This window comes from Podarcis liolepis, assembly GCF_965112155.1.
Source record: "Podarcis liolepis genome assembly, chromosome: 11".
NCBI lineage: Eukaryota > Metazoa > Chordata > Lepidosauria > Squamata > Lacertidae > Podarcis > Podarcis liolepis.
In genome coordinates this window covers 35,158,642-35,172,176 of record NC_139565.1, presented here as the reverse complement: position 1 = coordinate 35,172,176, position 13,535 = coordinate 35,158,642, and the positions used below count along the sequence as shown (strand labels likewise).

At 42.6% G+C, this 13,535-nt stretch overlaps 1 protein-coding gene and 1 long non-coding RNA gene across 2 annotated transcripts in view; one reads left to right on the top strand and one right to left on the bottom strand.

Annotated features, from left to right (window-relative positions):
• MAP1B (microtubule associated protein 1B) overlaps window positions 1–1,153 on the bottom strand; it is a 68,974-nt gene extending 67,821 nt beyond the window's left edge. The window contains exon 1 of the mRNA XM_083465141.1: window positions 620–1,153. Within this exon, the coding sequence (XP_083321267.1) occupies window positions 620–797 (178 nt within the window). The 5' untranslated portion in view covers window positions 798–1,153. The remainder of the gene's footprint in view (window positions 1–619) is intronic.
• Window positions 1,154–10,520: 9,367 nt separating this feature from the next.
• Window positions 10,521–13,242, top strand: LOC310688779. The gene is made up of 3 exons (XR_014517173.1): window positions 10,521–11,871; window positions 12,742–13,155; window positions 13,202–13,242. It is a non-coding gene; the product is annotated as an uncharacterized lncRNA (long non-coding RNA).
• The last annotated feature ends 293 nt before the right edge of the window (window positions 13,243–13,535 follow it).

Sequence of the window (13,535 nt, the reverse complement as noted above, 5' to 3'; positions counted from 1 at the left end):
CCCAAGAACTGCAGCCAGCCAGTGGAGAAAACACACCCTTCCGCGATTCCAGCTGCAGCTTCTTTCAATCCATGCGCAATGCAACTCCGAGAAGAGTCTGAAACGGAGTCAGAAGAGGCTGGGTAGGAAACCGAGGCTGATGAAGATCGCTGCCAACTCTAGAGCCGCAGTTCTAGACGGAGGAGCATCCTCGCCCCCGCCCAATACACACACACACATACACACGGGGGTGGGGGGGAGGAGAGGGAGTGGTTGCATCAATTTCCCCTTTCTCGACCCTCTCTCTGTCTGGACCATGAAGTCAGCCCAGTGAAACCCCGCACCGATTTCAACCTCGGACCACAATGAGCAGCAGCTCCGACGGGGAGGCGGCTGCGCCAAGGTTAGCTGCACAGTCCGGGGCTGCGATGGCGCAGAAACCCCCTCTCGCTGCGGGAGCCGGGACTTTTCGCGCCACGCAACCTGTGGGTCGCCTCTCCAGCCCTTTCCCTCCCCACCCCACCCGACTGGCCGCCCCTGGAGAGACGGAGGGCGGCAGCTGAAGTATCTCTTCGCCTGGCTCCTGAGGGAGAGAGAGGGAGGGGAGGAGGAGGAAGGCTGCCTGGCGGCGCCGCCTTACCTCGCTCGATATTGCCTATGGCTCTCCTCAGATGCTCCTCGGTGACCAGCTCGCCTATAACGACCAGGAGGTAGAATTTGCTGTCGAGAAAGCGGTGCGACAGGCTGGGCGAGGGGGGCACCGCGTTGGGGAGGCTACAAGACGGCTCCGTCTCGGCTTCCAGCACCACCGTCGCCATCCTGGCAAAGCCCCTCTCCTCCTCCTCCTCCTCGCCTTTTCTCCCCTCAGGCAGCGGCGACGAGAGAGGAGAGGCGGCGGGACGAAAAGGCTTTTAGTTCCACAGAGGCGCCTCCTTCCCTCGCGAGGGGCGGGAAAAAAACAGCCACAAAACCGCGCGCTCCAGAGGCACCACCGCGCTCCAGGCAGCCGGGCGGGTGAGTGAGGGAGGGCGGGGAGGCGGCGGCGCTTTTATACCGAGACAGTGCGGGGCTGGGACCTGGCGAGGAGGAGGAGGAGGCGGGAGGCGTCGGCGGAGGAGGAGGAGGAGGGGACCCGGCACAGCCACGCGCGCTGCCTTGCTCGCTTGCTGCTGCTGCTTCGCCAGCATCCAGTCCAGGCAGCTGATGTCATCTGCAGCAAATCATTCCCATCGCTGCCTCCGGAAGCAGAAAGGACGAGGTGGGCGAACAATGCCCGGGCGAGTAGACCGGGGGGCAAAGGAGGCCCGGCCTTGGCAGGCCCAGCCCTCGGGCTCCAGGGTCCCAAGGTGAACCTGCCCGTCACTTTCGACCCGAGCCGGTGCATTTCTTTGCTCAGAAGTGTCCAAGGAGGCTTGGAACGCGCGCGGAGGCGATGGAGACCAACACGCCCCGCAGTCAAGGGAAGGGAAGGCCAAGCCAGCAGGAGAGCCTTTTCTCCTTAGCGGACCCCGAAGAGAATAGGTCGGGGAAGAGGGTGCCTAAGATCAGGCACGTGGTGTTGGATGTGCCAGACTGTTTTGGTTTTTCATTGTAACCCAGGGACATTACATTTGCACTGTGGAGAAAGTGGCTAGAGGTGTGTGTTCTTCTCCCTCCCTCTTTGTTGATGCTAGAGCAGGGGTCAGCAAAGTTTTTCAGTCGTGGACTGGTCCACCATCCCTCAGACCATGTGGTGGGCCAGAATATATATTTTTTTTGGGGGGGGATGAATGAATTCCTATGCCCCACAAATAACCCAGAGATGCATTTTAAATAAAAGCACACATTCTACTCATGTAAAAACACCAGACAGGCCCCACAAATAACCCACAGATGCATTTTAAATAAAAGGACACATTCTACTCATGTAAAAGCATGCAGATTCCCGGACCATCCGCGGGCCAGATTTAGAAGGTGATTGGGCCGCATCTGGCCCCCGGGCCTTAGGTTGCCTACCCCTGCGCTAGAACCCAGGCATCATTCAACAAAGCTGACTGGTGAAATATTCCCGACTCCACCCTCGCCACAGGCCACTGGGAAATTGCAGAGGGTCTTGATGGAACACTTAATGGTTTTCGCCCCTATCTGTGCCAAATAGTGTATGGTCATTCGTTGTATATTTATTTAAAAAATTCCCTCCTGTAGCACCGTAGAGACCAACTAAGTTTGTTATTGGTATGAGCTTTTGTGTGCATGCACACTTCGTCAGATACCTTCAGATACTTACATTTATTGTTTCTTTTATTTTTTAAATATTTAATTCTATTGTGTTACAATTGAATTCCGTAGCATACATAGAATTGAAATGGTGCAGGTTTCCCACAAAGCATCCTGAATGGCCACTTGTGGTCCATGAACCCCAGTTTGAGAACTTCTGGTTTAGACAAAAAGAGGTGCTTCTTCATTTAACCAACCGGGAGAGGGACTTTTCAGTAGTGGCACCTGGTTACATAATAGCCTCTACAAGGAGGTTTGCATGGCAACAACTTTTGGGCATCCGGTGTTTCCACAAGCCTATTAAATAACAGAGATATTCTGAGCCTCTCTGTTTAAAATATGTTTCTAATGAGGGGATGGGCAGCAAGTTCTGCTTTGCTGAATTTATGCAAATTTCATCCCTCCCTTTTAAAAAAAATAGTTTTGTTTTACTATATATTTCAATTGTTTTTACATATTTTTTGTAAGGCTTCGAGATAGCTTCATGGTATGGAACATCATACAAATATAGTAAATAAATGAACAATTAACTTTTACCTACATCGCCTTCTATGAGTTTCAGCTGGTATGCCAGCCATGCCCTTTCCTGGACAGAGACAGCTTGACCCATACATTAGTAACCTCTAGACTGGATCGCTGCAGTGAACTCTGTGTGAGGCTCCTCTTAAGGTTGGTTCAGAAACTGCTGCTAGTTCAAAACGCAGTGGTCAGGATGCTCAGTGGTACATCCTACCGCACATTTATAGCATTTGTGTACTAGAGGAGTTTCACTGGCTGCCTATTTGCTACCAAGTCAAGTATAAGGTTCTGCTGCTAAGGTCCAGTCAATCTGAGTGATTACCTTCTTCTTTACAATCCAGACTATTCACTGAGATCATCAGAGGAAGCTCTGTTAGTCATACTGCACCCAGCAGAGATTTGTCTGATGGGAAATACTGTGCAATAGCCTTTCCCTAGATATATGTAGGCCCTTATGGTAATGGTGTTCAACCAGCTGGTTAAAACATACCTATTCATGACAACATTCTCAAGCTTTGATTTTTTAGTACTGGCTCTATTAGAGATATCAGATATCTGTAGTATTTGTGGGTTTGTTTTCTTTTGTACTGTATTGATTTTATGCTCTAAACTGCCTTGCTATGGAATGTAAATATTCTAATATATTAAAAATGTAAGTTTATTGCACAATGCAATGATAAACAGGACATTAGAACAAACAAACCAATATAAAATAATCAGACTTGTCTAATATCACATTAGAAGGGGAAAATACCATGCATTCTCATTATACAATATAAATGCCAAACATATAGTACTGATCACAACAGCGGACTTGTCATTGGCAACCTTCTTTAAACCTTGGAGACAGTCAGTGACATATTTAATTAAATACAATCTGGAGTAAATAAAATCTGGATAGAAGGTGGTCTAGGTTTTTCTGGTGAGAAATAAATGAAGAGAGACTAGTCATTACAAAATTTATCTCTGGTAATGTTGTCTCTGATTGCTCTGCAATGCTGTGTCTACAAGTGCAACCTTATATGATTGCCAGACCTTTAAAAATATTTTGGTTCCTGTGATACAGTTTTAGCTCCAGTGATTTCTAGCCGTTTTTATCATTTGTATTGCATTTCATTGTGTCAATTTTTTTGGTATTTGAGTTTTATGGTTGGGTTGGGTGTTTAAGGTTCACAGTGAGGTTTGTTAGTTTGTTGCACTCTTATGCCCTTTAATTGATTTCGTACAACAGCTAAAGATACAATGTGCAGCACAAGCACAGAAGTAACAATATAATCACAGTTTACCTTATGTTTAAAGCTTCCAAATGTTACCAGGTTGATGTGGAACCAGACCACAGGGCTGCCATTTTTTAATGTATACCATGATGCATATTGTTATTTCCATTGCTGGTGCTGCCTAGCTATCAGAGGTGGGCATAAGAACACAATAATAGCCCACTGGTCCAGGCCACTGGTCCATTCAATCCAGCAGCTTGTTCTCGCAGTAGACAGGGAGAAAAGCTGTTCTCTATCCACTTTCTCCATGACCACGTATAATTTTATGAACGTCTATCATTTCACCTCTAACTCACATTTTTTGGGGAGGAGGGGACTAGATAATTCAGGGATTTCCTTATGAGCAGAGCTTCTAAACACAGGAACGTGGACCTAAAATTTAGACCACTGGGAAGATATTGGGTGGCTAAGCATCCCAGGTACGAATCATGTATCTGTGGTACACATTTTTAAGCAAACCAAGCACCTGTCCTCTTGCAGAGATTGCCAAAGCCACTTGGAAGTGCTCCATCATGGCAAGGGCCCAGGGCCCAGGCAGGTGTGCTCAGAAAACAGCATGTTCATTCACAGAGGACCAAACAAGCACATCAAGCAAAAGTAAACCCACCTCCCAGATGGGCCTTCAACCAAATGTTCTATGAGTTTCTAGCATGTAATTGCACAGCCATCATGAAAAGAAGTCACCCTTAAAGCCACTTATGAAAATGCCCTCAAAAATATACTGACAACTGGAGTGTGTAAGGGGCAGAAGCCACACTGGCGATGTGATGATATTTAAGTGTTCCCAGAGGGTCCAAACGTAACACTGAAAACATACCAGTTGTTTAGACTGTAAATGTGAAGGGCAAAAAAAGGGAGAGGCTGCATAGAAAGGGGGAAGGTGAAGGGATTGTGTGAATACGTTGGGTATGCCGCATTGCAACCCTGTACAAAGGAGGAAACCTATGCCCACTAATGTGGATAGACATTAGCGGAAGTCCGATTTATATTCACTACATTCTTCTCAGAACATGTGCTTGGTGTGTTTGTTTGCATGAGTGTGCATGCAATTCCTTTTCCTCCTGCAACTCCTTCTGCTAGCATACTTTTAGGACTGGATGTCTAAGTAAGGGACAGTCCAGAATTACATGTTCCACTCCAGACAAGGGCATGCTGTCTAATTCACATTGTACTCATCAGTGGTTGATTATATAATCCGTTCTTTCTGTCTATCTATCTATCTATCTATCTATCTATCTATCTATCATCTATCGACAAGGCATCTACTTTTGACCCAGGAGCTTCTTAAGTGCTGATCCTGTGCCCAGAAAATATTACTCAGTCTGCACTGACCCTTGCTTAGATTTTCTTCACATGCTTCACGTGAGCTGCAAATTGCCGCAGAAGTCAGCTCTGGCAGTTAAAAAGAAACATGAGCTCCTTGCTGGAGCATCTTCTATTTGGAAAAAAGTCTCCGTGGTTTAAAGTTGTCACCTTGGACTGAAATATTAATCCATTTATTTTACAATGGATTTCTAGTTTCCAATATAAAGTTTGAAGGCTGCAAGTTCTAAGCCCACTAACTAGAAGAAAGTCTTGCTAAGCTCAGCCATTCTTACAACTAATTTTACCTAAGTCTGGGCTGCTTTGGATTCTTACTTCCTGCACATATGGGTATTAAACAAATTTAAATAATTAGTGTGCATTTGATTTGGCTTCATTTTCCTTCATTTATTTCCTGCCAGATCTATTACTTGGTCTTTGGAATTGTGTTATCAAGATGTCAGGAATCTGAGATTCCTTTATGCTCCCATTTCTGGTTTTCCTTTTCCTCCCCCCTCCCTTTTTTCTTTGGTTAATTTGATACTTTGCTTATTAAATGTCATATTATTGCTTTGGGCAACTGCCAGAACATGTGGATTGCAACTAGGAGAAACTAGTAGAGAAAATGCAAGGAAATTAAATATATATATTTCCAGAATACTTAGCTGATTTCCGATTGGGGGGGGAGTATTTTTTTGGGGGGGTTATGTACATACCATTGTAAACTGATTTTTTTAAAAAAAGAATAATGATATATATGTATTTTTCTAAATAAAAAAGGGAAGTCATTTGCCTAAAAATTGAGGTCATCCTGTAAACTGCTGTAGAGGATATATTTTTCACACATCACAGTTCTGTTTTTATTGTACTGCTAAGAACCTAAAGAAAAAAGAGAAGCAAAAACAAAACAAAATAAATATCAAATTTATAGATATCCCAACAAGCATCACAGTTATGAATATCCTTATCCAACAATACCCTGTAGTGCAAACGAGTTCTTAATGCAACCTCTTCTTCTTCTTCTTTTTTTTTTTTTTTTTTTTTTTGGCATGGCTTGGTCTCAATCATTTTCAAAGTTGTCATTTTCCTATTCTTGGGCAGCTTGTTAACCTGTTTGCTATAAGTTTGTTTCAAATTTTATTCCACCTACATAGCTCAGTGGGTAGAGCATGAGGCTCTTAAACTCAGGGTCACAGGTTCAAGCAAAATATGCAGTAAAACTGCAGCCACCTCACCTCAAGTATGGGTCAGTGAAGGTCCATTGCCGAGGGAAATCCTATTAATCCAATCGTGTTTTGGCTGGTCTATTATCTCTCTCAGGATCTGATCATTCCCAGAAACATGATTTCTGCTTCCCTCACTCCCAGGTCCCTACAGTAGACACGTCCTCCTTCCCCAAAGTTAGAGAACCACTCGTTAATCTTTTAAAAGAAACATGGAATGGAAAGGTTACTTTAACAGTAATATAATACTTGGGAATAGTCTCTGAAAATCACTGTATGATGATGCCTGGTTCTGTTCTACATGGGCACCCTTTCAAGGCTGCTGATCTTGTGTGGCAGGGGGAAATTGCATGATCTTAGTCTGGCCTCTTGGAATTTTGTTCAGCTTTAGATTGAAGCTGCAGAGATGTTGTGAGGTTGGTTGGTTGGTTTGTTTGTTTGTTTGTTTGTTTGTTTTTGAAATGCCAGATCTACAGTATGCAAAATGTTTTCTACCTCTTTTACTTCTTTAGGACCTATTGCAACCAACTGCATACCTGAATGTTTGATAGCTTGTCAATCTCTCTCTCTTTCTCCTTCTCTCCCTCCAGTTATCCTGCAAGTGAATTCTTTGCATTTCTATATGACCTCTTTTGAAACTTACCACACGTTTTTTCAAGACATGTCTGCACAGGTTGGATTAAAAAAAAAAAATCTATGTGAGTCCTGCCACAGAAAAATAAATATTGTTGCAATGATGCTTCAAAGTGACAGGGGATGGGAAGGTAAGCCATAGGAAAAAGTGTGTGTGGAATGAAGTTATGGGAAGAAACTATACAGCAAGAAACAGAATGTGGTGACCAGGAATCAGTTCAAATATATGAGCATGGTCAAATATACATCAATATGTGCAAACAGAGTCTGGGGTGGCACATGCATAATTTTATTTTGCCAAATTTTGGTGGGAACCGTACCTTATTTAATCTTTTTGAACATAGTAAGTGGCAACAGTTTTACTCATATATGTTTGTTTCTGTTTAATAGTGCTATACCATGTATGTTTCGTGATAAGCTAACTGGGACCTACTCATAGGTACGTGTGTACATGATTGCAGCCTTGGGGTTTGGTTTGTTTTTTACTTATTTTTGCTAAAAAAAATATCATTTGTTGTTTTATTACATTTCTGTTAGCTACCCTGGGGACATCATTATGTTAGAAGATATACACCATATATATGCAAGAATTAGCAGCATTTTAAATATTTTTTTGCATGCAGCAATAGACCTGCTTGTTCTTAGAAGTAGAATAATTTATTTGTAAAGGCAGAGTGGAATCTGGCCCCAGGCTTTCAACTTAGCTTTAATTTGCCTCATCATTTCCTTTCTTGTGCATGACCAGGGTCTTTCCCTCGGTCTTTGCTATCTTAAGAACCCCCAGCTCCTCAGCCTCAGACACTCAGTGCTTTTCTTCCCAGAAATTAGCCAATCCCCAGCACCAAACGTTTACCAGTCAGCCCATGATTACAGCAGTGAATGGAATTCTTTATGTGAGAGCAACATCTCAGCTGAATTGTACCCCAGAGCCCAAACATGTCATTCGGAGTCTGTCTCTGAAAATCAGTGAAGTCACTGCTGCCCAAGAGACTTTCCAGGATCAGGTACACTGATCTGAACAAAACTGAACTCCAGTCCCTTGAGGAGGAACTTCTGAAGGTCACTCACCAGAGTAGGAATTCTGAAAGAGTGACCAGACATATTGGATGTGACTGCTTGTCCATCTGATAATAGGGACATTGTGTTTCACAGGACAGCATGGAGCCTTCAGATCTCTTGACTTGATGTTTGACCTTAAATAGATCATTCAAAAGTGAAGCTTTCCCCTTTAAAAGAGACATTCTGGATTTTTTCCAGGTAGTTACCAGATTAACTTGCCTCCGTTTAAAAGGTAAAACTCCTTGTTCTTCACCACCCAAGTGCCATGTTCAACCAATTCACTTGAGCCTTTGACAAAGCTTGACAGCTAAGTTAAGTTCTGTGTGATTCAGAAGTCAATACAAATAAACTGAAGGCAGAATTGTTCACCCTCTGATTATGACAATAAAAGAATCAAGAGAGAATCCTGCACCCACGAGTCAGACAGACAGGCATTGATCCTAGGTGCAAATCACAGCACAATCAGCTAATTTTCTGGGTCCTGTTTGTACAATGGATGCTTTAGCTTTGACCAACAGGATTTTCCATTGGTTCTAATATTGGGCTTAAAGTGCTCTAGCCTGCAAGATAGCTCAGTTGGTAGACCATAAGGCTTTTAATCTCAGGGTTGTGGGTTTGAGCCCCCCATTGGGCAAAAATATTCCTGCATTGCAGGGGGTTGGACCCCCGTGGTCCCTTCCAGTTCTATGGTTCTATTGGGCCATAGAATCTGAGAAAATGAAGCACTTCCAAATGCCTAGAATTACAAAATAACTATTTTAAGTGATGGCAAATGATAACCGTGAATAATAGTACTAAATAAACCTCTGAGAATGCAAATGAAGAGGCTGGTAAATCCACCGATATATTCCAGATCGTAGTTTAATTGACCAACTTTTCGTAGCTGTTTGTTACACTACACTATGCTTTTAATGAGTTTCTATAGGTGGCCTCTTAGTTTTACAAAGTTTCTTTATTGTTGCTGCTTTAAAGCAGCCTTCCCCAGCCTGCTGTTGTTGGACACCAGTTCCTCCAGCCAGCATAGTCTATGGTTAGAGATTATGGGAATTGTCATCTAAAATATCTGGAGGGTGTCAGGTTGAAGACGGCTGCTAAAAATATTGCATCATGTCATATTATTTTATTTTTAGTATCTAATGTTTCTATAGGGAGCATGTCACCTCCTGTATTGACTAGAAAGGTGATTAATATGTTATTGCTAAATAATAATAAGAAATAATGATTAGCTTATATGAACTTCCATCAACTGTCACTGCAGAATAGAAGAATGCACTGAAGTTCCTCACTGGATCAATATGACTTCTGTATTAACAATACAGTCATTTAATTTAATTTATTTCTGAAGACATTTATATGTTCTGATTGTGTTGCATAGTGGCTTTTCACAATATCCCCAGTACCACATTTGATGGTTAGGAAATGGATTGCATTAATATTTTTATTCCATACGCCAGGTAATGGAATGATGTCTATGAACATGATGCAAAATCCATTATTATATATTTAGGCCATTTATTGAGTTTACTCACATTCTGAAAGATTGCTAACAATACCTATTAATAAGTGTCAATGGTGTGTGTGTGTGTGTGTGTGTGTGTGTGTGTGTGTGTTTGTTTGTTTCAAAGTCAAAATTCCAGATCATGTATGTATGCTGCAAAACCAATTTCTGCAAACCAACTGGAGAAATTATTTCACTACCAAGAGAGAACAACCTAATTTACTTTCCAGCTCCACAGCCATCGTCTTCTAGCCACCTTGCCTGGTACTCATCTGCTTAATGATGAGTCTGGTATTGATTTTGAGAATAATGATCAAGGGTAAGGTTGTGGATTAATGATGGACTGGGAGGAGTTGATAGCTATAAGCAGAGCCAAAGGCAGTTAACCTCTTCTAGCCATTAGTCCCAAGGTGCTGCTGAGTACTGACTTACTTCTTGTCATTATAAGGAATGTAATGAAGACTAAAAGCAAACTACAGCATAATGGTTTGTGATGGGGGCCTGGAAGAACAGAGACAATAGTCAGTCAGATGAAACATTTGACAAATTTTGACCGAACTCAGTAGTCCTGTTATATTGTATATGGGCTTTTGAAATGTTTTGATAGAATTATTTTATTGTGTATTTTAATTATGTATGGATTTTATAACTGATTTTATACTTCTAAACTGCTTAGAAGCAATTTTGGCATGTGAGCAGTATATAAATACAAAAAAAATGATTAATTAATATTAATTGTGTTCACGGAATTACCAAAGTGCTCCAGGAAGAAATATCTGCTTAACTGTCCTTCTAATCACAAAGCTCTAGATTTTGGATCATGTATTGGGATCTCTTATGCCAAATATTTTGCTTGCCAAAGGCAGTGGTTCTTTTGGATTTGAGAGCAACAAGCAGTTGCTTGTTAGGTGAAGGCTGTGTGTTTTAGGCAAGCATTAGACATTAACATGCACAATATACCCTACTTAGACTAGACAAGGCAAACTACCAAGTTCTTAAACCCAGCTAGAATAAAACACATTCCAAACTGGTTCATTATAATGTTCCATCTGCTGCCAAAGAACGCTTACACACAATGAATGATCCCCCTTGGAACTGGCTGATCAGCGTACCACCCTCTCAAGACCTCTTGGTCTAGTCTGAGTTCTGCCTGATAGCATTGATAGTGCCTCCAGCTCTCATATTTACTGCTGAGTAAGGTAACTCATGCCCATGTGGATCACAGGTCAGTGGTCCCTAGGACCCTCCCATAAATAAGTCCCTAATTAGCGATGTATGTATTTAAAGTTTTCTGTTTTAACCATCAAGCTGAAAATGTGGCAACTGCTGCTGCTTCCTTCTTTTTCTCTCCCTTGTCTTCCATGTTGTTTTTGAATGACTGGCAGGGGAAGACTATGGACAGAAATGCATGTTGTGCTGTATATTAATGTTGGCACTTCTCTTGACCAAAGCGTGTGCATTCTGTAATACAAGAGAACCAAAGAGTTTAACTGTTCTACAGCAGGTAAGGGAACCCATTCATACTTAGCTCTTTAATCATCATGCTATTCAATTAAGTGTTTCCTAGCAGACTGAACACTGTGAGAAACTTATAGATTTTCCTTGTCTGTTTTGCTTTTAGAGTGAATCAAATTGATGTGTGAAATTACCCTTTGTCCTGTATGAAATAGTAGCTAGAGTAGTTTTAATTGGTTCAAAACCTAATCTGAGGTGCCTTTTTCTGTATCTGATGCCTGTTTAAAAGTGTGCATTTCCCCCCTTTAGGAAGACAGTAAAGGGATGAAGGTTACATATTTGGAATCCAGTGGCCATGTTCTGCAAGGCAGAACTGCTTGCTTGCTCCTGCCAAGAAGAAAAACACCAACCTCCAAAAGAATTTGTAATGTCAAGACTTTATTTACATTCATAGTCTGGTTCTACATAATAGGTTTCTTGCAGCCAAAGTATCCACCTTCCAAAATGCTGGAAGTAATTTAGGCTTTCTGCAAACCCAGGTTCCAAGATGTCAACAAATGTATTTTCATACAATAAACACTTATTTTTGCCCACTTAGATTTACAAGCAGTTCAAGATGCAGGTCAAAATAATTTCTGTTCTGGGAAGTGATGTGACAGTGTTGGGGAAGGTAAGATGACTGCTTTTCCTTTAGATTTCTGATTGCATCCATATACAGACAGTACTAGTATTCAATAACCCTAGGCATTTGGCATTCCTCCAACAGTGTATTTATATATTGCATTGACCTGCTTTTGTTCCAGCTCATTAAATATAGCTGATGTCAATGATCGGGGGGAATGGACTGTCTGCTGTGGTCTAAAGGATTAGAGTAGCTGCAACCACTCACCACCTTTTCTAGACCAGTGGTATTCATTGCACAGTCTATATACCTTGCAATCCAAACTGCTTGTCTGAACACACTCTGAGACCATCACTCACTAAGGCTAAGCCAGCCCAAGAAAAGCATATACACTCATATACTTTTCCACATGTGTGACCCTTAATATCAGTTCAGTGCAAGGTGTTGCTGCTGCTGAATTAAAGGACAGGTAGTGGCTGACTTGTGACGCGGGTGGCACTGTGGGTTAAACCACAGAGCCTGGGGCTTGCCGATCAGAAGGTCAGCGGTTTGAATCCCCGCGATGGGGTGAGCTCCCATTGCTTGGTCCCTGTTCCTGCCAACCTAGCAGTTCCAAAGCACGTCAAAATGCAAGTAGATAAATAGGTACCGCTCCGGCGGGAAGGTAAACAGCGTTTCCGTGCGCTGCTCTGGCCACATGACCCGGAAGCTGTACGCCGGCTCCCTCGGCCAGTAAAGCGAGATGAGCACCGCAACCCCAGGGTCGGTCAGGGGTCCCTTTACCTTTACCTTTTAGTGGCTGACTTGTACCAAATCATCATCCCATGTATATAGGTGGTTTGCAAAAGAAATATAGAATAAAAATGGGTTGATGCAAACCAATAGAAAGGGACATCATTCTCCCTTCTTCTCTTGCAGAATTGGGGCTTTTTTTCCAGCCAGAACTCGCCAGAACTAAGGTGGATGCCATTGCAGTTCTAATAGAATAAAAGAGGTGTTCATGGTGAGTTTCAGCACCTCTTTTTCTAGAAAAATAGCACTGTGCAGAATACCAGGGTGCAGATGGGGGTCCGAGAGAAGAGGAAGCAGGATGATCTCAGGGAAAACCATTCCTCCTTTCTGACCTTGTGAACTTTTCTCAGCATTTTCATGCCATATCAAACCAGCAGCAGCACACACAGCCTCCAGCCAACAGCATTTAACTGCCAAGGTCATGGCAGGATAATTGACAGTGCTAGCAGGCAGAGGAAGCAGGCTTTTTTGGAGTTAAAGGAGGCAGAGTTAAAGAAATACTGAGTAATATTATGATCTTAGGAGCAGAAGTGTATAAAGGTAATACTGAGTAATATTATGATCTTAGGAGCAGAAGTGTATAAAGGTACAGCTTTTTAATGCTAGAACACTTGCCGTTGCTGCTATGCCAAAGCACCACTTCACACCATTGTAATTAAATATATCTATTCAGGATCAGTGTAGCTAAAATGACGGTTGAAAGAATTATGGCCAGATTCTCAAGGGGTAAAGGGTCACATTACTGATGTATCACAGCTACATTGCACAACTGGTTCTAGGTCTCACCCTGCCTAGGAGAGATGCAGCAAAGGCCCAGGAGCAACAAAGCAGTATATCCCCTCAGTTAACTCCTTCCCTTCATGGCCATTTGGGTTCCCCATTGCACACCCAGTCCGTCCATGGCTTCTCCCTGCCCCACC